Below are 25,687 nucleotides of genomic sequence, written 5' to 3'. Positions count from 1 at the left end.
CGGACTAAACGCTGCTTCGGCATGCCAAGAACAAGCTCAGAGGGGAAACACTGACGCACTCACACACAAACAAACACTCACACACCAAAGTATTGTTCCCATCTGCACTGTACATCCATCCAGAGCAAACATGTCCTCGCTCCAGCGTGAAACTATTTCTTCCCTCCAACCGGAAAAACAAAAACATCACCCACCCAAACACCTCCCTGCCCCGCGCCGCCACACACAGACAAACCGATAGACTGCAGACACCTCAACCCCACGAGGAGACCTGCGTGTGTATGTGTGTGTGTGTGTGTGTGTGTGTTTGCGTGTGTGTGTTTTTACAGGAGTCCAAAGCCCTGTATTTAGCCCCAATGAAAACCCCAGCAGCGGAAGCAGTGAAACCCAGCACACGTTATTTGGTTTTTAAGAGCTTCCTCACATCATTGTCTGCCCGCGCTAGACCTTTTATGCCCCTACCTCTGCTATCTGTTATTAAGGCCAATCTGAACCCTCTCATTATAACCCCCCAGAAAACAATTTCAGTTCCTCTGGAGTGGCTTTGAGGACGCGACGCTTGTGTTCCCTGCAAAGTTATTTTTTGCCCATTTTAACGGCCACCCAAGCATTACAGTGCTTCCTACTCGTCTGCTAATTAAACAAGGAGGGCGACGGAAACTTCGCATCCTTTTATTTGTTTCTCCTTATTCTTCAAATGGGCATCATAATGGGTTGCAAAAGTGTGAAGCACATAAACAAGTGGGGGGGGGGGGGGTGACATGTTTAGACACAAGTGGATTGGAAAACAACTTAAGAGATATTTAGCCCCATTAAAGGTTTGGAAAAATACCAGCTCACACGGATCTGTACATATTTTTTCAAAGGAATTTGTATGCAGACATTCTAAGTATTTGGTGCTTATCACTTGCCTGATATTGCACATCAAGCAACATGAAACCACATTCACCAAGCTAGGTTTTTTTAAGAGTTACAGTTCTGGATTAACGGCATCTGTCTCAAAACCTTTGACGACTGATGAATACCTGGAAATCAGTATTTAAAGAACAGTTGCTATCCAGATGACTATACAAGCATTGTTAAAATATTACAAAGACATTTTATAATATAGTTGCAAACTATGTAGAACTATTCTGCAAGGTTTTCTGAGATGCTTCATGTCTAAAGAACAGTTGAATGTACTTGATTTGCAAAGATTCAAAAGGAATACCATGACTGATTTTCATAACAATATTCATATTAAAAAAATGTGTGTCCTACTTGTTCAAGATTCCAGATTCAAGGCTAATATTGTCTTTTGTGCATAGCTATAGTGTAGTTATGACGATGAAAATCTTAGGTTACAGGCTCCTCCAACAGTGCAACACAATAAAACGGATAAAATAGTGCAAGTACATAAAATAAAATAGAATGAACATAACGAAAAGTAATCAAACACTGAATAAAACAAAAAAACGGCAGAGTTTGAGAGATGCAAAAGACACGGCAGCCATCATCACCGGCGCCATCTTTGTTTGTTTGGTATATAATACTGTATCATTTTAGATACAATATTCATATGATCCCTCTTGTCTTGTCTTTAAGCCTCTTTGTTGTTTGTCTATACAAAGGGACATCCCATTTTAATTGTAATCTCTCCTGTCCCCTCCTCCAGACATCCTGTCCAGCCTCAACTCCACAGCCCTGTTTGGGGACCAGGACGCGGTGATGAAGGCCATCCAGGAGGCGCGGAGCATGAGGGAGCAGATCCAGAGGGAGCAGCTCCACCAGCAGCATCCGGGACACCACAGCCTGGAGGCCAAGCTGTCGGCCCTCAGCAGCATGAGCCTGCACAACGGCAACAAGGTCAGGGTCATCACGTGGCGACACACGCATTCACATTCACTGATAACATCTTAAAGAATTACAGGGTCGAAATGCATCTTTTACAGGCAGTCTCTTTCATGTGAAGGAGGAATTATGAGTGAAACACTGAATGCACACATGGACATACATGGGGAGAAATCCTTTAAAAGAAGCCCAACTTCCAAGAGAAGTGAAATTATGGAACAAAATGTCACGTAATCAGTATGTATTACTGTATCACAATCACAAAAATGACAATAAATACCTGCTATATAGGTACAAAACTGATACAGCTTCACACCCTTTACAATTTAAAACTCGAAAAGCCAAGCTTTGAAGAGGCCCTATTGTGCTTTTTGGGCTCTCCCCTTTCCTGTAGTGTGTTGTATAGGTTTGTGTGCATGTAAATGGTCTGCAAAGGCTAACATCCAGAGTTTCCCTCTGAGGGAGTTTCTCCAAGTACAATAAGTACCATTTTGAATGCTGGACTTTTACTTGTAACTGAGCATTTTTATACTGTAGTATTGCTACTTTTACTTGAGTAAATCATCTGAGTACTCCTTCCACTTCTGTGTATATTCAGTATCACTTCCTTTCCTACAGTAAAAACTGCCCACAGCTACAGGAGCATGCAGAGTGATGTGGTGAGGAGAGAAAGCGAGAGATCTCTTTTTTGCATTTATCCGATTACAGCTTTCACATCCGAGTAATATTCACTCTTGATCCTTGATCCACGTACAAACACACGCAGTAGATCTCCAAAGTCCCTCGCTCCTTGCGTCTTATTTTCTCCGGCATTTCATTGGCCGCCTGTTCAAGGTTTATTCTCCTGAGTTTATGCATGAGTCGGAAGAATATTCATGGATGATATTTGGTGTTGTTTGGCCCGGGCTGCAGCTCTTGAGGACTTCTCTTTTTCTCCTCTCATCTTCACGGCCACCCAGAAGCCAACAGCTTTGAAGAGGGAGCAGCTGGGCCAATGACAAGTGATGGTTTTGGCGTGTGTGTGTGTGTGTGTGTGTGTGTGTGTGTGTGTGTGTGTGTGTGTGTGTGTGTGTGTGTGTGTGTGTTGTGTGTGTGTGTGTGTGTGTGTGTGTGTGTGTGTGCGTGTGTGTGTGTGTGCACGTGTGTGTGTGCACGTGTGTGTGTGCACGTGTGTGTGTGAGACTGAGACTGAGACTGAGTGGGTGTTTTTTAGGGGGAAGATACAGTGTTAACATTAGTGTGTATACTGGAGTCCAGCTCTCCTCTTGCCCTGGAGGGGGGATCCCGGCCTCTGGGTTTTAGCCTAATTAAAAGGCCCTTTCTCTGGGAAGGGACCTCCCCCTATCCATGCTCACCTCTCCCCCTCCCTGCTCATCTATCCCCCCTTGGGTTGTAGGAGACAGGGCCTTTGTACCAGGATCTCATATCCAGAGGGACATCCATATTCCAAAACATCTTCAATCAGTCTGATCAGCCAAACCCAGAATCCAGACGTTCGGTAAAATAGGGAAACATGATTATACCGACTCTCCTGCTTACTTGATCCCATGCTGCTTGCAAAGGGTGAGGAAAAAGAGGAAGGGATGAACTCATGAATATTTTAGGGGTGGAGACTTTGAACCCACCAACCCCAAGTAGGTCATGATTGGTGCACTCCAAGGATGAGCTGTTTTGATTTTTTTTTGGACTTGTTTGCCTCGCATCTTCAGGAGGAAAACATCCAAAGATCTGGCAAAATATATATCTCTGCTTTACTCAGTCCCAAGTTGATCTTTTTTACGAGTCATTATGCTAGTAAACACTGAGAAACTCATGCATATAAATTATACAACAGCCTAAACTAATAAATAGTTCATTAAGATTTAATTTGAGTTGTCTAGTGCGAGAAAATCCCTTAAAATGTTCCCAAATAAGTTACTGCTTAAACGAGCTACTGACTTGAAATGATTAAGGTGAGCCCTGTGTGCTTCTCAAGTGCTATATTTTCCAACTTTATAAGAACAAAACCAAAGCAATGCAGTAATTTGGTTTATAGCTCCATGCCTCCTAATAAAAAGCTCATTTGGAAAGTCTCAAAGTAATTGTTTCCGGTTTGCAGGCCTCGGTGTTTTGTTGTTATTCGTCACCTAACAACTGCAGCTCAAAGACTCTTTCTCTCAGCTGTAAACGCACACGTATTTCTTTGGGATGCAGACGTTTTTAAACTAAAGCACTCAAAGGCTTTGCTCTGTCTTAAACAATTCATGGATGGAACTTGCTGGATGCAGAGAGTGTGACTCACCCGCTCCACCTCCAAACTTTTTCTACACCTTGGATTTCTGTGTTGTTTTCTGTTGGACGAATACATTTGTAACACAAATCCTCCGCTTACAAAACGTTGGAGCTCTGGCCAAGCCTTTTTTTGTTTTATGACATTGTGCGAACACAGCATGGTGGGCTTCTTTGGAGGGAAGGAGACAACTGCTATCTTGAATGTTGAGCTAGTTATTCCCCTTGCTGATTCAACTCAAAGCGAGTGACGTCTGAGTGTTTGTGTTTATTTCGCTTTCTGTTTGTGTATTTCTGTCCCACAGCATTCATTTCAGACATAGACATTTTCTGAGAGCTGAAAGTGATCCCCGGCTCCTTTTGTGTGTGTGTGTGTGTGTGTGTGTGTGTGTGTGTGTGTGTGTGTGTGTGTGTGTGTGTGTGTGTGTGTGTGTGGTGTGTGTGTGTTGTGTGTGTGTGTGTGTGTGTGTGTGTGTGTGTGTGTGTGTGTGTGTGTGTGTGTGTGTGTGTGTGTGTGTGTGTGTGTGTGTGTGTGTCCTGGCTCTGCACTGGCCTTGGCCATGTTAATGTCATTATAGCTGGTGTACAGACGAGAGGCCTGGCCAGTTAGTGGCATTGTTGAGTATCACCTTACGCTTACGTTGCTTCCAGCTGGCCCGCGGCTGCCAAAGATCACTGAAATAGCCACCGTGTACGACTTTGTGTGTGGGTGTGTGCATGTTTGTGTGTGTGTGTGTGTCCGCTTTCCTATATTTTCCCCCATCTAAACAGCCACAAAACACTCCCTAAACCCACTTAAAGGAAACACCAAGTTAGTGAAAGATTGGTACATTTCTCTGTTGACATGAAAATCAACCCTCATGGTAGATTGTTCTCTCAGCTTCCACTTAGAAGATAGACTTATAACACGTGTCACTTACTTTCTTTTTTGTTAAAGGCTGTCAATGTTAATGTTCGTGATTAATCTGGGAATCCCTAATGTGTAAAAGTAGCATAAGAGAGCGAGATAGTGGACAGCGTCACCACTGTAGGAACAGATATGCTGTATGATAGCAGCAGAGATAATTTACCCCGCGTAGCGCACATTAAACAGAGGCTCTCACTGACAGCGGCTTTGTCGGTGCTTCAGCTAAGGTTACATTGTCACAAATCATGCCAGTAAATCAGCAATCATGTTATAATAAAGTAAAACATATTCTGATTTCTCTTTACAGTTTGTCAGGCATTTCTTATGGAAATGTTTTGCGCTGTTGTATCACATTTGCACCCGTCGGCCACCGTACGGATTACATTTTTTAAATGATTGACATCACTAGCTTAGTTTATTTGTAAGCCTGCATGGTAAAGTTATCTTAAAAATGGTGACGTATCTGCACAGCTTGGTAAAGTTAACACGAAATATGATAAAAATAAGACACGGCTCTGAACCATGAGGGACTACTTTTCCTGTTTCTAGAGGAGGTGAGCATGGTGTGTGTTGACAGACTAAGTGTAGTGCCTTTTATGCTGCTGTAACAAAAACAATTTCCCAATTTGGGATCAATAAAGTACGATCTATCTATCTATCTATCTAGGTAAATGTACAGGACACACAAAAGGAACACATTTTGTATTACTCCAAGATCTGTTTTCTCACTTTGGACATTTCTGGGTACAGTATGCAACCAAGAAATAGACATTTCTAAAGTGGAAGCATTGAATTATGGGGACACACAATTTAACAGTTGAGAGAAAAGGTCTGAACGCAAAGATTTGCTGTATTCACACACAAACTTTAAGCAGTCAAAAGTTGTTTTTTGCACTTCAAACCTTTAAAAGATAGAAAAACCTGAAGCAATTCATGTTTGTAACTGAATGGGCACAATACAAACTTTAACTGTACCAAATAAAATTGAAGGTTGAAGCTTGCTCCATTTAATACAACATGTGTCATCAGAGTGAACAGAAGTGCTTTTGTCCTGACAACTTTCTAAAAATAACACTTTTTTATACTTTAATAAGACTTTTTAACTTGCTGGTTTGTCCATATAAACCCAACAGCCGTAATCCTTTGTGTCCTGAATATTCACATTTCTCTTAGACCTATTCTTTGCACAGTTTTGAAATGAACCAGATCTCAAAATGTTAGGGTCTTTCATTTAATGAGGCCCATTACAGAGAAATGTATTTTGTCTGCATCCTGTTGGATAAAGCGGGTCTTTTCTGTGTGTGGAGCGCTCTGAGTCTGGAGGAAATGGTTGTATAGACGTTTATATTGGCCGGTGAGTTGGTCTGTGTAGGAAGGAGCCTGTTAACCGACAGCTCTGACGTCTCCAAGTCTTGATTAAAAGGTCACCGTCATGTTGCTGCATTGATGCCTGAATGATATACGTTATTATAATCAGTGTTGGAAGAAGTACTCAGATCCTTTACTCTACTCTACAAGTACTATAGTGTTCAAATACTCAATTAGAAGTGAAAGTCGTGGTTTTAAAATTGTACTCAAGTGCAAAAGTATTAGCTTCAAAATCGACGAAGTACAAAACAACACATTTTGCACGATGGCCCATTTCAGAATAATATAAAAGGTATTATCAGCGAAATGTACTTCAAGTATCAACATTAAAAGTATTGGATTTACAGAATGGATCTTTTCACAGTACATTATTATGGTGATTATATTATCCTGTTTTTATAACTAACTACAATTGATGTAAGAGTATTTTAATGTTGAGGTTTGTCTAGCATCAAATGGAAATACCTAATTACAGTACAAATATGTCAAAAAAAGTTATTTATTAATACATTTTGTGTTTGTTTTATGAATTGAATCACTGTAAAGATTGAACTGTGAAGTGTGCAATCTGTAATATAACTTCTACGTGACTCCAAAGAATAATACAATACAAATTATGAAATAAAATGTAAAAAAATAACAAATAAATTAATACAATTAAATAGGACTAAATGGATGTCTTCAAGTAAAGTACACATCTCTCACAAAGTACAATCTTCCAGTAAATGTACGTTATTAGTTTCCCCCACTGATAATAATGTACAGAGCAGAGAAAATAGACTGCGGAGGGTCTACTTTATTTGGGGTTGGACCCTGAAGGGAGGGCTGGTGTTGGTGTGAAGCTTTATTTATACAGTCTGCAGTGTGAAGGGCTATGAATAGGACGAATGGAGAGGAAGAGGAGGAGGGAGTACAACTGAACAGGGCTGACTGACAGCTCTATCGTCTGACGAAGGAAAGAAGGATGAAGAAAACGGGAAGAGAGAGGGAACGCCGGGAGGGGGGGGGGGCGAGGAGGTTTCCAAAGTTGATTGCTCCGGGAGGAGACAGTAAACGGTTGCGGGTCAGCTGGAGGCAGGCCGGAGAGTTGTAACTGTGGTAATGAGCTCAATACGCTGTGGATATAAAAAAGCAACAGAAACTGTGATGTTTGGAGCGTTCCCCCGGCAACAGGGGAGAGACGCAAACGCCAAGAAGAGCGGAGACCAGGCGGAACAAAAGAGTCGGGTGTCTCTTAAATTTCGAAATATACATTCAGCAGCAAAATCGGGCTCAATGAAAGCAACAGTGTGTTAAACATACACAGAGGGGATTTGTTACTGTGGGGGGGGGGAAGTCAACAGCGCTCCTGTTTTGTTATTTATTTGAGGTGAATCTCTCATTTATTCGCACTTCATTGTGTTTCATTAATTCTGTTAATTTATTTCAGTCCTTGATTTGTCACCTTCCCTGCTTTTAGATCAAGTGCTCCTACTTTTGCTCCAACTCAGACCAGTTTTTAATATTAATCTGTGGTTGGATTTACTGTCTTTAAACCATTAAGTTGAATATTCATATTTTTCCTTAAAAGTCGGCTTCTTTTTTACGCTTTTTGGGGTTTCCCTGTCCTGTAGTGTGTTACATACTGTAGGTTTTAGTGCATGTAAATGGTCTGCAAAGGATAAAATCCCAAAGTCTCCTCCAGAGGCAGTTTCTCTCCCACACCACTATGTAACCCTCGTGCTTCTATTGGCTAGCGCTCCAACACATTGTACGTGATAGGCTAAGGAGCGGGACCTCTCTAAGCGAATGACCAATCACAACAGATCTGGCCAGCTAACCAATCAGAGCAGACTGGGCTCTGGTTTTAGACAGAGGGTGAAAAGAGGTGCTGCAGCACAGGCAGTATGAGAAAAATAAAGAGCTTTTTGAACATTAAAGCATGGAGACATGTCCCAGTAGAGACACTACATACACATATGAACCTCAGAATGAGCTTAATAGGGCCACTTATTGTAATATTCTGATCATCAGGACTCTAAAACCTCTGAGATTGACTCTTCTGAACCACATCATTTATTTTTGATGAACACAAAAGCATTATAGAAGCAAATTCAATTGTAAGCATGATATAAATGAAGCCTCATGAAAGGAAAAATCAAGTCTATAAAGTTGCTCCAAAAGGCAGCAGTCCAGCATCAAACCAGCAAGCGCACAAGCCAAACCTATTTCAATCTTGACTAAACAAAACAAAGACAGCTCCTTATTGCATTTGCCACAAGAGCTTTCAAGTCAAACCAAAAGTAGACCAACTTCAGGGCATATTTGCACATTTTGACCCACGTCTGCTGTTAATCTGTGTTTTGGATCAGCGTACCTCTATTGATGCTCTCCTGGTGCATTTTCCAAAACAGTGCATTCGTTTTCCATCCGTCTCCTCCCGTGTACCATGAGCATTCATATGTCTATAACTACTTCTGATGTTTATCAATGATGCTCTGTACTGCATCTGATGGAGCGAAGCATCTCTTTGAGAACTTAAAGGTGGGGTAGGTAAGTTTGAGAAACCGGCTCGAGATACACTTTTTGTTATATTCCATGGAATGCTCTTAACATCCCGATAGCAATGAATATCTTAAGTGCTTTGACAAAAAATCCATAAAGAAATGTCATCTGTGGAAGCCGTAGTACTGTAAAAAGTACGACCAATCATTTTAGCCGGCCCGGTTAAAATAACTGGATGGCCTACCTGCCTGTCAGCCTTCCATCTGTGCACAAACTTATCTCGTGCCCTCATTGGTCATGTGCGCGTTCGTGTGTGTTGGAGGAGGGGCTCTGGAAGGAAGAGGCAGATTTTTTCCGGCTGTGTATTTTCAAATTCTAGCGCACTCGAGCCGGTTTCTCAAACTAACCTAGCCCACCTTTAAATCACCAGACTCTTTCAAAAAATGTAAAAAGCCATGACCGCTTTCTTTCTATTGTTTAGCACTACAAGCTTAAAAAGGACTTCTCGTTGGACCCAACCTTTTTCTCATCCTCCTATTTACCAGGAAGATTAGTACGTCTCTCACTACTTCTCATGTTTATAAATGATGCTCTGATCGTGCTACAAGTCCAACCAACTCTTTAAGGAAATATAAATCCAATCTACGGTCACTTTAAATTTGAATCGCCAGAATTATACTTCCTAAAACAATGACCACTTTCCCCGAGCCTATTGTTCGGCAACACTAAAAAATAACTTCTCGTTGGACCCGAGCCTTTATTCTCGTCTCTGGTCTAGTTTTCCACTTCTGCTCTTTTTATTTCACTCCCTCCATCTCCCTCTGTCTTTCCCTCTTTTCTTTAGTCCTTTGTTAGGCGGTTGCTTCCTGCGGTGAGCATGGCACTGCCCAGGCACATGTTCTGTGGTGGGCCTGATTACAGCCCTGCCGTAGTGCTGACATTGGCCCGCGCCTACTCCTCATCTATAAACACACACACACACACACACACACACACACACACACACACACACACACACACACACACACACACACACACACACACACACACACACACACACACACACACACGTACACACACACACACACACACACACACACACACACACACGTACACACACGTACACACACGCCGGCCCCTAAGTTCCACCAACTCTGCCAGCGGCTACCGCGGCATGACTTCACCCGGCAACCATTTCTTGCGTCAAACAAAATGCCTCTGTCACCAGAAAAAGGAGGAGATGGAGGAGGAGGAGGAGGAGGAGGAGGAGGAGGAGGAGGAGAGGTGGAGTGTAGATGTGCGGTAGCTGTGCGGAGGGTTTGAATGTTTTCCACCACAGTTTGGGAGCGTGGTGGAGGTAATTTTAGCTGGAAGGGCCCAAAGGCAGGGCGCTTGTAGAAGTCTTTTTGTCTCAGAAGTGGAGTGGCAGGCAGAAGGGGGGGGATCTGAGAGAGTGGAGGATGGTGGTGATGATGATGATGATGATGGTGGGAGGTTGGGAAAGATGCTGTTGGTTAGCTGGACCCTTAAGGGCTCTACTGTTAGGTTATCGCATGATTAAGAACATGACTCATATTCTCAGATACTGCAAAAAAAAGACAGATACATCAAAAAGAAACTTCCCATTTTGGTTGGACTTTCCTTCATTCCAACTTATTTAAAAAGATGCCAGTCAAACACAGAGACTTCATCCAGACAATAAGAATTCAACATTTCATATCATCTTTTTCACAGATGCGTCGTGTTTTAAAAACTGCGGTTAATAAAGCGGTCCTAAGCTCTTTTGGGTTTAGGTGTTTTTTTTATCTTGTAATCATTCTTTGTAATACATTAACTTAAAGGTGGGGTAGGTATGTTTGAGAAACCGGCTCGAGATACACTTTTTGTTATATTCCATGGAATGCTCTTAACATCCCGATAGCAATGAATATCTTAAGTGCTTTGACAAAAAATCCATAAAAACATTTCATCTGTGGAAGCCGTGGCGCTGTAAAAAGCACGACCAATCATCTGAGCCGGCCCTGCTAAAATAACTGGATGGCCTACCTGCCTGTCAGCCTTCCATCTGTGCACAAACTTATCTCGTGCCCTCATTGGTCATGTGTGCATTCATGTGTGTTGGAGGAGGGGCTCTGTAAGGAAGTGGCAGATTTTCTCCGGTTGTGTATTTTCAAATTCTAGCACACTCGAGCCGGTTTCTCAAACTTACTTACCTACCCTACCTTTAAGAGGAAAGGATTCAAATTCCAGATATTTTAGTCATATATATTATAAATACTTTCTTTCCAGTGTGTGGGCCTCTATTCTAAAGTTTCAGATACCTATTGGCGTGTCCCATTTCACAAATCTCCATTATGCCTTGATGATTGTCTTTTAAGCTGTTTGTGAACAAAATGACTGAATTAAATCAGCTATGCTTCAGTTGCATCATATTCACTTTCAGCTTATAACATGTTCTATTTATTTCTTGTGTTGCAGGAGCGTCTGCACTATGAGACGCTGAGCCAGCACCTGGGGAAGCTCGGGGAGGATGCTGGGAAAATGGTGCATCGGGTGATTGACCTGACGAGACCAGAAGATCTGGATGGTAAGCGTCTCCGTGATATTTTTACGACCTGTTTTTCTAGCATTATCTCATGATTAGTTGAATTAGGCTTGTGTCTCCTACTTTTCAGAGTCTTGCAAACCTCATTTTGAGTTCCTCCTAATCTTTAGGATTCATAAATGTAGGCAAATGCAGAAATACATCATCAAATGGAAAACTGGAGGGATGTATGAGGAAGGAGAATCTGGGTTTCTGAGAAGCAGGGTCTCAGTTAGAAGCGGTCACATCCTGTTCAGACTAAATTGATACCAGTGACCCTTAACTCCGCGGGGCCCCTCATAGAAAAGAGGCCCCGCTTCTAGTGTTCGGCCGTCTCAGAAATCCACAATACAGAAGAAGTGATCGTCAAGAGAACATGCAGGTATTCAGGGAACACAAATATTTATTGTGCTCCTCAGGAAGGACACCCTGAACAGCTAAACAGTGCGTGTTCAATGTCAACATTTTACGCTCTGGAAAAATGTTACACTGTTATTTTTTTCTTCCTGAAAGTACATGACAAGAGGTGGAATTCTTCTCCTTTTTTCCACACCGAGTGTTTGTGACATATCCCACCCAGTACAAGTATGCAAACAAACGCAGACGAAGACAAGCAAGGAGTGTTTAGTCAATAAAGTTAACAGCAAAAATAAATTCCCTTATTTTATTCTGTATTGCATGCTGTTAGCGGATATGACTTTATAAGGACCCTTATATGAATGAAGTCGAAGGACATGGTGTTAATTCTTTTTTATCCAAACCCACCTGTTGCTCATAAAGCCCCAGTGTTTACGGGGGATGAGGAGACTCATTGTGGTTTAGTTAAGAATCAGAGCACTAAACACACCAGCAAGGGCACTGAGATGCTATCAGGCGGAAGTAAATGTGTGTGTGTGTGTGTGTGTGTGTGTGTGTGTGTGTGTGTGTGTGGTGTGTGTGTGTGTGTGTGTGTGTGTGTGTGTGTGTGTGTGTGTGTGTGTGTGTGTGTGTGTGTGTGTGTGTGTGTGTGTGTGTGTGTGTGTGTGTGTGTGTGTGGGGCTCGAGACCCCCATCAGACTTGTGTTATACTTTTGTTATACATCCTCTCCCACGGAACAGGGGGTTAAGAAACAAACAGGAAGGGCTCATCCATAACAGAGCAATATCCTGCATTTCAAGTGTGAAAGTATGAAAGATAAATGTCTCAATGACGGGCATGTAGTAGGGTATTATTTAAATCCTCAATTAAAAGATCAAATCTGATTATTTTCTTGATTAATCCATTACTTTTATGCTCCATGAAATGTCAGAAAATAGTAAAAAAAAAATCCATCCCAGTTTGTCAAATCCCAGTTTGTCAGTCATTCGGTAAGCGTGAAAGTATGACAGATAAATGTCTAAATGATGGGAATTAAGTGAACCGCAGGGTCGCAAGAATCAGTTATTATCATTATCAAATAAATGGCTGGTTACTTCCTTGTATAATCTTTACATCCTATGGTCTTTAAAGAGTCTGAAAATGGTAAAAAAATGGTCCAACCAGGGTTCAAAATAATCAACAATGTAGTTCAATGTGGTTAAGAATGGAGGCAAGCAGGAAATATCCATATGTTCGGCCATCATTACAAGATAATTGGCTATTATGTTCTGTCAAACAACATATCGTTAACTCATTGTTTCGGCTGTAATATAGAGAATGTTTTTCCTTTGTGTCTCACAGTCAGTAACATCACGGAGGCGCGGGTGTTCAGGGAGGCTCGGGGCAGGAACACCGCAGAGCCGCACATCAAGAGGCCGATGAACGCCTTCATGGTGTGGGCCAAAGACGAGCGGAGGAAGATCCTGCAGACCTTCCCCGACATGCACAACTCCAACATCAGCAAGATCCTAGGTGAGAGATTATATATATATATATCATTATTTAACAGAAAGAGAGAGAGTGTTCAACCCAAAACCGTCAGCTCCTTATAGTCATGAACATAATCTAAATGTCGGATTGTCTTTATTTGTATGTCCTTGTGGGAGCATTTGGTTCACATTTAGTTAACGCAATTTACTTTTGGATTGATTTTCACGAGAAAATGTATTAACGCTTGAGGTAAATATTATATTAAGCAGAATACAAAATAATACACCTCACAGACACACAACGCATCAACGATGAACTCTTTGTGGTTGTGAGAGTACATTTCCCTTTCTTATTCAAACACACATTTGTAATTTGCCTCGTTGATGTCCCTCTAACCTGCAGATTTCAGGTCTTTCTCTCCGCTCATGAGGTCCCTCTACATCCTACAGTTCACAGGGTCTATTAGCTGCAGGCTGCGCACTATAAGAAGGCCCAGTGTGCTTTTTAAACGTGGAACACTTCACACACAGAGCTCCACTGTGTCGGCCTGACTAGTGTGATGGATGCATTCAGTTATAAAGTAGCCGTGTTGATACTAACCTCCTGGACACAGATAGCCATTCACACGGGGCTGAGCACAGCGGTTGTTCTGAAATGTCCTGAAGACCTCCACTGTCCTGAGCCGGGCTTTAGTGAGCGCTGAATGTAAATGTTCCTCCTGAGAAACACTAACAAACGGACTTGTATTAGGTGGCTCTGTGTGTTCCTCCATCAATGGGCTCTGATAAAAGGGGCTTTTTCAGTTTCATCCAATGCTTCTTGATTTGTGATGGGATGTAAAGTAACTTAGCACCTTTACGTTAAGTTCTATACTTAAGTACATTTTTGAGGGACTTGTACCTAACTTATACCCACAACAATTCAAAGGTAAACAGTACACATATCCATTGCATTGATTTAATACCTTTAGTTACTTTGCAGATCTGGATCGATGATGTGAAATATAATCAACTCTTAAATCAGACTTTAGTTCCACCTGGAGTAAATTCACAAGCTACCCTACACGACAGTATACAAAGTCATTCAAACTAGCTGCACCTTATCTTTGATAACACTTTAATGATCAATCATTATAATCAAAACATATCATATAATAATGAAAATGGCCTTGTGTAACATTTCGAATGCAGACTTTTAGTTGTAACAGAGTACTCTCTGGTTCTTCTACTTGTACCTAAAACCTGAGTACTTCTTCCACCTCTGATTATTAGTATAGAAATATCAAAATGTAGGTCTGATATGTAAGGGATAATTGATATGACCGACCATAGTCCCTTGATCTTCCTTAGCAACAGTCTGTTCTCTTTAGCAACAGCCGGTTAGCAAGAATTAACAACCTCTTGAATGTCAGAATTGATGGTTGATTGATCAGAATTGAGTATATTCAACTAAGCCATGTACTCTATGTAGAATCTTCATGGTTTAATTATTTGATTTAGGACATTTGAGGTCAAATATGAATAGGCAGTTTGCAGGAAGCCTTCAGAAAGCATTTTCACGTCATTCCTGAGCCTGTGTGGCAGTATAAGGACAAAAAGCAGAACTTAAAGTGCACAATTGTGTATGTATATATAACTGCTTGTGTACAATGCATGTTTCTCCAACGTAATAACACAGCTGGACTTTAGAGAGTGGGTGGAAGGCTTCAAAAAAAGAAAAACTCCTCTCTGTTTCCTGTGTCACAAAAGTACAGGACTATTTTGTGATAAACCTTGATAAACAGAGGAGTGAGGCGGGGTGTGTATAATCGGTTGTCAGATTGCTTCGCAGATGTGCTGCGTTCCTGGGGTAATGGCCCTGTCCACTTGTTCAGAAGGTCCTCTTACCGGGGAAAATGAGAAGTACACAACGTATCATTCTTCTCGAGCCAAGAGGGAGCAGAGTGTAATCCACTCCTGATTTTAAACAGACTCGATGGTGTCTGTTCACATGACAACATCCGAGCTTACAAAGATAAAACACCAGAAATGCTGATGCTTTTATGAACACACCAAGGCTCTGAGACGGTTTGAAGTGTTGGTTTCATGAGTGACATTATGTTAGCGTCGTGTGATCACTCATGCAGTGCTCATTACATCTATTTGACCACAAACTCTGTGCTCAACCGGTATCAGTGTTTAACGAGTTTAGAAAAGCACCTCAAAAACATTTTTTCACTTAAGTCCTCATCATTCCTGAAATGTGGATTTCCCTAATAATAATACTCAAAAATGAAATGCCTTTGAGATGCCAGATAGTGAATCGGACAATATATCTTATGAATCCAATATGCGGAATATAGTTTGTGCAGGTAATTCTCTTTCCCACGTAAAAAAGTCAAATTAAAGGCACACATTTTATTCTAACCTGGCTATTAAATGTATCCCTGAGTACGATTTGCTAACTTGTGCCTGAGGGTCAGTTTGCCTGAGAATGGGTATTTTTCCTAAAATAATGAGTTACATGACATATAAAACATTCAAATGTCATTCATTAGGTAATTAAAGGTGGGGTAGGTCATTTTGGAGAAACCGGCTCGAGTGCGCTAGAATTTGAAAATACACAGCCGGAAAAAATCTGCCACTTCCTTACAGAGCCCCTCCTCCAACACACACGAACGCGCACATGACCAATGAGGGCACGAGATAAGTTTGTGCACAGATGGAAGGCTGACAGGCAGGTAGGCCATCCAGTTATATTAGCCGGGCCGGCTCAGATGATTGGTCGTGCTTTTTACAGTACTACGGCTTCCACAGATGACATTTTTTTATGGATTTTTTGTCAAAGTACTTAAGATATTCATTGCTATCGGGATGTTAAGAGCATTCCATGGAATATAACAAAAAGTGTATCTCGAGCCGGTTTCTGAAACTTACCTACCCCACCTTTAAGGGGGAATTTAATCACATCCATTTAATTTGATTCCATAGCGATTTCTATAAGGTCCCAGTGTGGTCCAGTGTGGATATAAAATAAGAAAATAGGTTAGTGAGGTCAACTCCAGGGTTTATGGACCATCCATAATAAAGTTTTTTTGGTTATCTGCTACTCATAAGGTAAGGATGAACCAAATCAAAACTTCGAATCAGACTAAGTTAAAACCTCCATCTTTTTCTGTATAGGCTCTCGCTGGAAAGGCATGACCAACCAGGAGAAGCAGCCGTACTACGAGGAGCAGGCCCGCCTGAGTAAGATCCATCTGGAGAAATATCCCAACTACAAGTACAAGCCGCGGCCGAAGAGGACCTGCATCATCGACGGGAAGAAGCTGCGCATCGGAGAGTACAAGCAGATGATGAGGTCACGGCGCCAGGAGATGAGGCAGTTCTTCGTGGGGTGAGTCCAAAGAAATGTCTCTATGAACTTCACAGATTAGGAACACATTTTGACTGCATGGTGCCTTACTCTATGTGCAGTTTGCAATGAATGTCCTTATGTTACAGCTTTTTGTAGAAGCAAGGTCAAATTCCCAGAGAAATAGCTCGGCCCAAAAATGTTTCTCATTCACTGCATCGAATACGAAGAAAGCAGACTTCTAAAAGAGGTCATTGTTCACGAGCCTCGGATCACACAGGCTTTGTGTCTCCTGCTCAAGAACACTTTGACTAATGTACTGCTGCACCTGTGACCTCTCAGTTCACTTGTTTCTTTTTTAATAAACATGCCATCCTGCTAGGTGAATATGGACATTTAGGCATGAATAATTAGCTAAACAAAACATGAAGCACCAAATGTCAATCATGAAGGAATTTGAGGGGGATTTCAATCACATACATTGTTTAAAAGAGACTATTTATTTATTTCTATGGGCTGTTTTGACCAAGTATGATTATAAAATACATTTCCCTTAATACAGGTATTTGCTTAGATGTTTGCGTGGTGACCATCAGGGTTTATGGACCATTCATGAAACCATTTGCCTCGTGTCATGCTCTAAAATGATTATATCTGTAAAACCCTTTAAGCACTCGCTGCAGAGCATTATATTTCTGAGTGAGAGGGGAAAAACAGTGGCATTGTCTTAATAGGAACCAGCCATGGATGTGTTTAAAGCCATCACAGCGGCCTGTGCTTCAGATGGATTTACCAGAGGCCACGGCTTTGAATAGGAGCGATTTTTAATAGCTTGTCATTTATTAAATTAGGACAATGCTGGGCGCTTGCGGGCAGTGAAATTGGACACAGACAGACATGGTGGAATATGAAATGTAAGCAGATGTTTGAGAGAGAGGCAGACGTCACGGGCTCAATGCCACATTTTACTGTGTGTGGTCAAGAAAATGCAAAAAAGCTCACGATTCTCCAGGCCTGCTCTTTCAATCAAAGCTAAATCAAAAAGCGTGCGAGAGCCAGTACACAAGCAGTTTTCTGGCACATTCCACATCACTAAATCAGTGTTGTTTTAAAGCGTTTAAAGTGAGAATTAGTCTGTCAGAGCGTTAGGCAGTAATTGTTTCAGGAGACAGAGGAGGGAAAACTGTGAGGTGAGAAACGTGACGGTAATTTTCCTGCTTTATGTGGCTCATTTGAGGAGCCAGAGGGTCTGTTTGAGTGATGTGCGTTTACCTCCATTCCAGCTTCATCTTAACAGGTTATTTAGCTACTGTGAGCTGGCAGGGCGCTCCTGTTAGGACATGCCCGACAGAAGAGAGGAGAGCTGCTCTAAGTGGCCTCAGAGCTAATGTTTTGTTCAAAGCAGTTTGTTTAAAGGAGCATATAATGAATCAGCATCTGATCAAACAAAGAGCTCTCCACGTTGTTCAGTAGCTCCTTGATTACCAAATCATTTCAAAAGTTTCATAAATATTTCTACGCAGTCTGTTTCTTTATCGTCCAACCATGTCTGTTGGTAAGTGCTCCACATTTCAGTATCTCAACAACTATAAGATGGGTAGCTGTGACATGTTGGTCCCACGCTCCAAGTAGGTGATAGGCTAAGGGGCTTGGTTGACAAATCACAACAGAGCCGGCCAGCTAACCAATCAGAGCAGACTGGGCTCTGGTTTCAGACAGAGGGTGAAAAGAGGTGCTGCAGCACAGGCAGTATGAGGAAAATAAAGAGCTTTTTGAACATTAAAGCATGGAGACATGTCACAGTAGAGACACTACATACACATATGAACCTCAGAATGAGCTTAATAGGGCCACTTATTGTAATATTCTGATCATCAGGACTGTAAAACCTCTGAGATTGACTCTTCTGAACCACATCATCTCTTTTCGATGAAGACAAAAGCATTATAGAAGCAAATCCAATTGTAAGCATGATGTAAATGAAGCCTCATGAAAGGAAAAATCAAGTCTATAAAGTTGCTCCAAAAGGCAGCAGTCCAGCATCAAACCAGCAAGCGCACAAGCCAAACCTATTTCAATCTTGACTAAACAAAACAAAGACAGCTCCTTATTGCATTTGCCACAAGAGCTTTCAAGTCAAACCAAAAGTAGACCAACTTCAGGGCATATTTGCACATTAAAGCATGGAGACATGTCACAGTAGAGACACTAAATACTAATATGAAACCTTAAAATAGGCTTTAAAGGGCCCCTTTAAGTAAATGATCTGAGTACTTCCTCCAGCTCTGGTCATATGTATCAATGTTGTTATTGTTAACCTATGTTTAACACTTTCCTCCCTTGTTTCTCAGGCCTCAGCCCCCCATGGCTCTCAGCAGCAGCAGCCCCGGAGGAGTAGGAGTGTACCCGGGCGCCATCACCATGGCAACAACAGCTACCCCGTCCCCCCACCTGACCTCAGACTGCTCCAGCAACTCCGCCAGCCCCGAGCCCGCCATCCCCGTCATCCAGAGCACGTACGGGATGAAGCCCGAGCCGGCGGGGGGCGGCAGGGGGCGAGCCTTAAATCGGCCTAGCAACCGGGCCAACGGACAGGAGGACATGGACATGTACGCGGACTTTGAGGACGAGCATAAGTCAGACTATAGCAGCGACCACGAGACACGGGAGGCCGTCAGCGCCAACTGAACTCGGGTTGTAAAAAGAGGAAGATAAATAATGAAAAAACTCCCATTATACTCAGAGACACTTTTAAAAAGAAAAAAACACAGTTTATTATAGAGACCTTCAGGCGGACTTTCAGGACGAACATGCTCAGAAAAAGGAAAGTATCTGTGATGGACATTCGAGGACGAGGACTGATGGGACATTCAGAACTGAAGATGAACTTCCTACACTTTGACAATCTCAACAGGACGGATAAGATAAGAGTTAGAAGAAAGAAAGACAGACAGAGAATGAGACAGAACGGGACAAATGAGCGACGAACACATTGCCGTGTGGTTTGTAAAGAGCATGCATGGATTTTGAAGCTTCAGGAATTGGTCTTCAACAGCTATTTGGTCTTAAATGTTTAAGGAGTGGTTTAGTTTTTATCTTTCTGTATTTACTTTTTTTGTGCTTTTGTTCGATAGACTTTTTTTCTGACAGGTCGCTGCCTGTACAAACTCTGGACTGTCGGAACTTGAAATTTGAAAAGTTTTAATATAAATCCTAGCTATTGTAATCTTATAGTCTTACTTTTGTTTCTTACATGACAGTGCATCTACACATTGTTTTTCTGACAAACTGCTTACATTACATTACTGTTAGTTTTTCCTTTTTATATCCCAGCTCAGGTATGATGTGCCAGCTTGTGAATGTGTTGGTTTTTTCGTTTTCTTACAAAAAGAGTGGTAGGATTTTCAGACTGTCTATGAAATAAAGGGAGCAAAATCCCTTATAATATCACAATATTATTATTATTATTATTATTATTATTATTATTATTAGACTAAGTAGGTACCCAGGCATTGTACAGATTTACTTCAAATGTGCCAAATCTACATTCACATTCACTCGGGATGTTCTAGTCTTAACTTCAAATGCTGCAAAAAAGTCTTACACAATCATCCTTTTCTATCTGATGACATGAGGAGGGGATCATTACGCTGGCCTAGAAAAACACACACACACACACACACACACACACACACACACACACACGCTTCAATCTCTAGCAGCCCATCGAGCTTTTAGACGTAGAAGAGTCTGTTCTTTAGTTCTGCTGCATCGGTGCTTTCATGAACAACATTTCCCTTAGTCCCTTGAGGCCAAACACTTAGCACATTGTCCAGTATTTACCAGTATGGTGCAATTGAACACCAACATTTAGCATTTGAGTCCTTCCCTTTCAATCTGGCCAAAGGTACGGACTTTTTTTGGCTTAATTTCTGCTCAGACACTTTATTATGAGTCTTAAAAGTGTACCTATAGTTCTCGTTAAGGGGCCCGATTATGCTTTTTCTGGGAGTTATATTGTTTTGTGTGCATGTAAATGGTCTGCAAAGGCTCAAATCCCAAAGTTTCTCTCCCACACTCGCCTCCATTGGACACATTTGTGACATCACTATGTAACAATCCCACTTCTATTGGCTAGCGCTCCAATACATTGTTAGGCTAAGGGGCGGGACATTTCTATTAGAAGTTGACCAATCAAAACAGAGCCAACCAGCTAACCAATCAGAGCAGACTGGGCCTAAGCATGTAAACATGTCACAGTAGAGACACAAAATACAAATGTCAACCTGAAGATGAGCATAATAGGACCCCTTTAAGCGTCATATAAAAGGGGATGAGCAGCCCCAGTTTTACTCTACTGTACGATAAGAGTTTATAATATTCTGGATCCCTTCACTGTATTTTGAAATTGTGTTTTGAATCGGTACAAAAAGTGTACGAAATGTTACTATTTTTTAATATCCTTTGTTAATATTTGTACATGTCTTCTCAGCATCACGTGGGAAAGATACACCAAACATTTGAATTGATATAGTTGCAAAACAAGAGGTCTATTATTTGAAAAGGGTTCTGTGTTTATACATGGCATGTATATTTGGAAAATGGCTAATGGAGGAAAACAGGTGATCAGCTTTTGAGTAAAACACCATTCAGAGGAACGTTCTTCCAAATGTTCCTCTGGTCAGTACCATGCTGTGTGTGCACGTCTTTTCCTCTATCTTACTCAAAAGTCACTCTTTCTCAGAAGACACTAATTTTATTTTGTCTTTTTCCAAAACACACTCTGAATTTTGAACATTTCAACACCTGTGTCCTCGGGTGGTTTCTGGGTGCACTGTTTATTTTACATGTCATCTTTTCTGAACATATTTCTACTTGGAAAAGCTTCACAAGCTGGGACTGAACATTGGTTTCTGTTTGCATCACAGTAAAAAAAAAAAAAAAGGTCTCATGCATAGACATTTCTATTATTGTCATACGCATCCTAAGCACTGGATATAAATGCTATGTTTTTGTTTTCTTTTAGTATTGACTAATGTGAAGTTGTTGTTTGATTTTCACCATGATAATTAGAACCGTCTATAGGAAGCCTCACACATGCCAGGCACCAGTACAATTGCCATTTCTTTAGAAGCATTTCATTTATTGACGCTGGTTTTGTTTCCGCAGCTCTGAAAGGGGTCACATGGCCTCTGATCTCTTTCCTTTTTCTTTTTTAAACCTCATGCTCTTGTCAGTTGTGACCTGCCGAAGCAGAACACAAGTTTCCTGGTCGATTTCATTTTGTGATGAGTATTGTATTTGAAATTCAATTGTGCGTTTTAACATTTCATTGTATTTATTAGCCAGCTTTGGCTCTAAAAAACGTGTCAGTACAACTTGGTGAGAAAGACAATCAAAAAAAAATAAAAAATAAAAAGTAAAGACTTGAGATTTTCCTTACAAACCTGTCATTTCATCATTTCAAGGAAAAGTACTAGACTTATACCTGTGTGTGTGTGTGTGTGTGTGTGTGTGTGTGTGTGTGTGTGTGTGTGTGTGTGTGTGTGTGTGTGTGTGTGTGTGTGTGTGTGTGTGTGTGTGTGTGTGTGTGTGTGTGTGTGTGTGTGTGTGTGAGGCAACGCCACACATTCTGACTGCACTGTGGTGTATACGGCGCCGGTGCTCCATGCAGCCAATCCCAGCGTTCACAGAGAGGAACTCAGCCATATGCAGCCACATCATAAATCTAATTGTAATTCCCAAATCAACTGTAGCGTCACCCTGCGAGGGGCGCCGGCAAGTTTGTCACACGCTCCTTTGTGTGCACTTGTGTGTGTGCTTTTAGCTGGGAGTGGTGTTTGAAATCATACTTGTGCTGTTGCCATGCTAATCTCGTTAAATAAGTCATCATAATTTACATTTCCTTTTTTCCTTTCTGAACATTTTGCTGTTTTGCAAGTTGACAGATTGTTTCTGTGTGTGCATGTAAAGCTTTCAGCACCTTAACCTAGGATAGCGGCGTTTATTACAGTGCAGTCATACTTTCTTTAAACATACACTCATATTTATATATACTGAATTAATTGATCCCAGGAGGAAGTTGACATAACCCACACTTTTCCATTCAGTTAACATGAGTTGTTAAGGCTACAAGAAGATAGCACTGCTAAGGAGATAGCACCCCCAAAAAAAAAGAAAATTGGTATATAATTGTAAAAATGTACGTGCATGTATTATGGGAGCTTGGTGGTGCTTCCTACATCTGAATACTACTCACAAAAAAATAAATGAGAGGCTATTTTTTAGGGTAATTCAATTGATAAACGTGTACTTATACTAGCATTATCTTGTCTTTTATGTTGTATCTCAAAAATATCATGAAAAAAGAAAAAGTTTAGTGTGTCAAAACATATGAAAGAAGTTATAATGAAGTATGTCAAAAAGTTTCATTATTGTATGTCCCAAATATAATGAAAAATGTCATAGTGTAGTATGTTTAAAAAATTAGAAGAGTCAAAATATAAAACTGTCATAGTCATAGTACACCATGTAGAATATATCATGAAAAATGTTAGCATAGTATGTCGGAAAAAAAATATCATGAGAGAAGTTTTAGCATAGTATGTTAACAAATATAAAAAAAAAAAGGTCATAGTCTATTATGTTGAAAAAAGTCATATTTTGGTATGTCAAAAATATTACAAAAAGTAGTTGTATAATATGTCGAAAAAAGTTGTGATAAAGTATGTTGAAAAAAGTCTCCTTATTGTATGTCATAATATCATGTCAAAGGAATTTATGGTTTAGTGTGTCGGAAAAAGTCTCAATATACTATGTCAAAAAATATCATGGAAAAGTCATATTAGAGTATTTCAGAATCAGAATCAGGTTTTTTGCCAAGTATGTTAACGCATCCAAGGAATGTGTCTTGGTGTCCTTGGTGATAAACACAGTTAAAGAAGATTCAAAGTAAGAAAAAACAACCAATGTCAAAACTATGCTGAAATAAGTCATACTATAGTGTGTCGAAAAATAAGGTCAAAGTATAGTCATAGTACAGTATAGTATGTTGGGATAATAGTATGACAAAAATATCAGAGTATAGTATGCCTAACATTTCCTGAAAAAAGTCCTGGTTCAGTATGTCAACAAAAAGTCACATACATACATTTTTTTATAGGATAGTTTTTTAAACAAGTCCTATATAGGGTGTTTCTCAATGTCAAGGACGCTTCCTTGATAGGACAAGTCCCTCCGAGTCAGGTCCTTCAGAAGCGAGGCAAGAACCCTTCCTAGCCTCGGAAAACGAAGAATGGTGGAACAGGCTAACAGGTGTGCAGGTGTGCGTCATATGCGAGGCCCCGCCTTAAATGGAGCGCGATTTCCGCCAAAGATTTGGGGAAATTGGTCCGTGCGCAAAGCATTGTGGGGATTTTAAGACCGCGGAGTGTACACATGTCCAGCCTCGAAATTTCTCGCAACAAAGTACGCCAGCCTCGGTAAAGACAAAGACAAGAGTTCAAAGCAAGTGTTGTTCTCCAGTGAGGGAGGAACGTCTCAGGGATCACTCAAACTTCAGATACACCTCTCTTTTCTTGTGGGTTTGGTTGCATGATGGAGCATAATTACACACTTTCTTCATGAAAGGCTGGTCCCTCTCGGCAAAAAACATCTTTAAGAGAAGAGAGATCCTTTTATTTATTTGTTCTCCTCCCCGATCAGACCTTTTAGATGAAGATAATTACAAATGGTTATTACAAAGGAGGATCCCTCTTCAGACGTGTTGATCTGCTCTTCAATGAGGCATCAAAGCTCTCCTGTTTATGATCACAGAGGCTCCTCCACTCATTAAAAAACACAGGAGGGTCTCGGTCACGCAGCACGCTAACATCCCCTTTGATGCTTAATCATTAATTACTTTTGATTCAAGAGGCGAATAATTGACCCTGGCTCTCAAATGAAGTTGACCATGTTTCACAATCAGCGCTGTTTATGCAGGTAGAATGCCGTCTAGACGTCTGTGACATCCTGGAAGTATTCATATGCTGATAGCTTGGTTTCTCCTGAAAAGAAAGATGTATATAACTTAATTATGCCTTTCAGGGTTGAGGTTAGACACGTATTATTACACAAGAATACCAGGCGAACCAAACGTATTAAATAGGGCTTAGACCTCCGATGGTTAATAGCATGTTTTATTGACTTTCTGGTTATACACAACTGTTGCATAAGAAAAGACAAGATAAGATGTAAGCAAGATGTGTAGGGAGGCTGTGGCGCAGTGGATTAGTGCGTTGGTGTTCGGATCAGGGGGAGCACAGGTTCAAACCCCACTGCAGTCAGCATGTCGTTGTGTCCCTGGGCAAGACACGTCACCCCAAATTGCTCCTGTGGGGATTGTCCACAGTATTGAGTATGTAAGTCGCTTTGGATATAATATCTGTAATGTATTTTATTGATCCCAATTTGGGAAATGTTTGCGTTTCAGCAGCATAGAAAGACAAGGCATTGTACATTAGAGAAATTAAAAGACAAAAAATAAACAATTCAAAATGTAATGATGTCAAATAGAAATAAAATAGCATTAAAAAAGCAGAAAATATACATGTTGAAATACCAATTTACAGTCAACTAAATATAAAGCAGGATATTATATATACATACAGTTTGTAATGAATTCAGAATCATAATCAGAAATCCTTTATTTGTTACAGAGTGGGGACATTTACTTTGTTTACAGCAAAGGTACAAATCAGATGAGTTGAAAAATATAATAAAGAAGCAAGCACACTTTAATAAAGTCGAATCCAATAAGTACACATTAATGGCAGCATTATGAAAAGTAAGTAGACATAAAAGTATTGAGGTAGCAGCGAGCACCAACATACAATGTGAAAAGTGTACAGTATATTGAACAGAGCACAGTTATCTCTCAATAACAAAGTGCATTGTGATACGAGCCATTTTTAATCATGCTACATGAAAACGAGGGGAAGGTCAGGGTTAACTGAGGTCAGGCACATTCTTATGACAAATACTAATATGTATTGCTCTTTGCATTCATTTGAATCAATTTAAGATGTCAATTCCATCAGGATTTATT

The 25,687-nt window shown here is 40.8% G+C and overlaps 2 protein-coding genes across 6 annotated transcripts in view; one reads left to right on the top strand and one right to left on the bottom strand.

Annotated features, from left to right (window-relative positions):
* LOC117497264 (transcription factor SOX-6-like) overlaps positions 1-20,720 on the top strand; it is a 119,751-nt gene extending 99,031 nt beyond the window's left edge. For all 5 annotated transcript variants that reach the window (XM_034149189.1, XM_034149184.1, XM_034149185.1 and 2 more), the window contains 5 exons: positions 1,655-1,845; positions 11,336-11,444; positions 13,141-13,311; positions 16,431-16,644; positions 18,954-20,720. In XM_034149189.1, coding sequence (XP_034005080.1) covers positions 1,655-1,845; positions 11,336-11,444; positions 13,141-13,311; positions 16,431-16,644; positions 18,954-19,290 — 1,022 coding nt within the window. In that variant the 3' untranslated portion in view covers positions 19,291-20,720. The remainder of the gene's footprint in view (positions 1-1,654; positions 1,846-11,335; positions 11,445-13,140; positions 13,312-16,430; positions 16,645-18,953) is intronic.
* A 4,221-nt stretch (positions 20,721-24,941) lies between these two features.
* The window catches only part of LOC117497218 (ethanolamine kinase 1-like), a 53,377-nt gene continuing 52,631 nt past the window's right edge, over positions 24,942-25,687 (bottom strand). Inside the window, exon 8 of the mRNA XM_034149096.1 lies at positions 24,942-24,972. Coding sequence (XP_034004987.1) covers positions 24,957-24,972 — 16 coding nt within the window. The 3' untranslated portion in view covers positions 24,942-24,956. The remainder of the gene's footprint in view (positions 24,973-25,687) is intronic.

This window comes from Trematomus bernacchii, unplaced genomic scaffold (assembly GCF_902827165.1).
Source record: "Trematomus bernacchii unplaced genomic scaffold, fTreBer1.1, whole genome shotgun sequence".
NCBI classification, from domain to species: Eukaryota; Metazoa; Chordata; class Actinopteri; order Perciformes; family Nototheniidae; genus Trematomus; species Trematomus bernacchii.
Note: the sequence above shows the minus strand (reverse complement) of the source record. Positions and strands in the feature narration are given on the sequence as shown.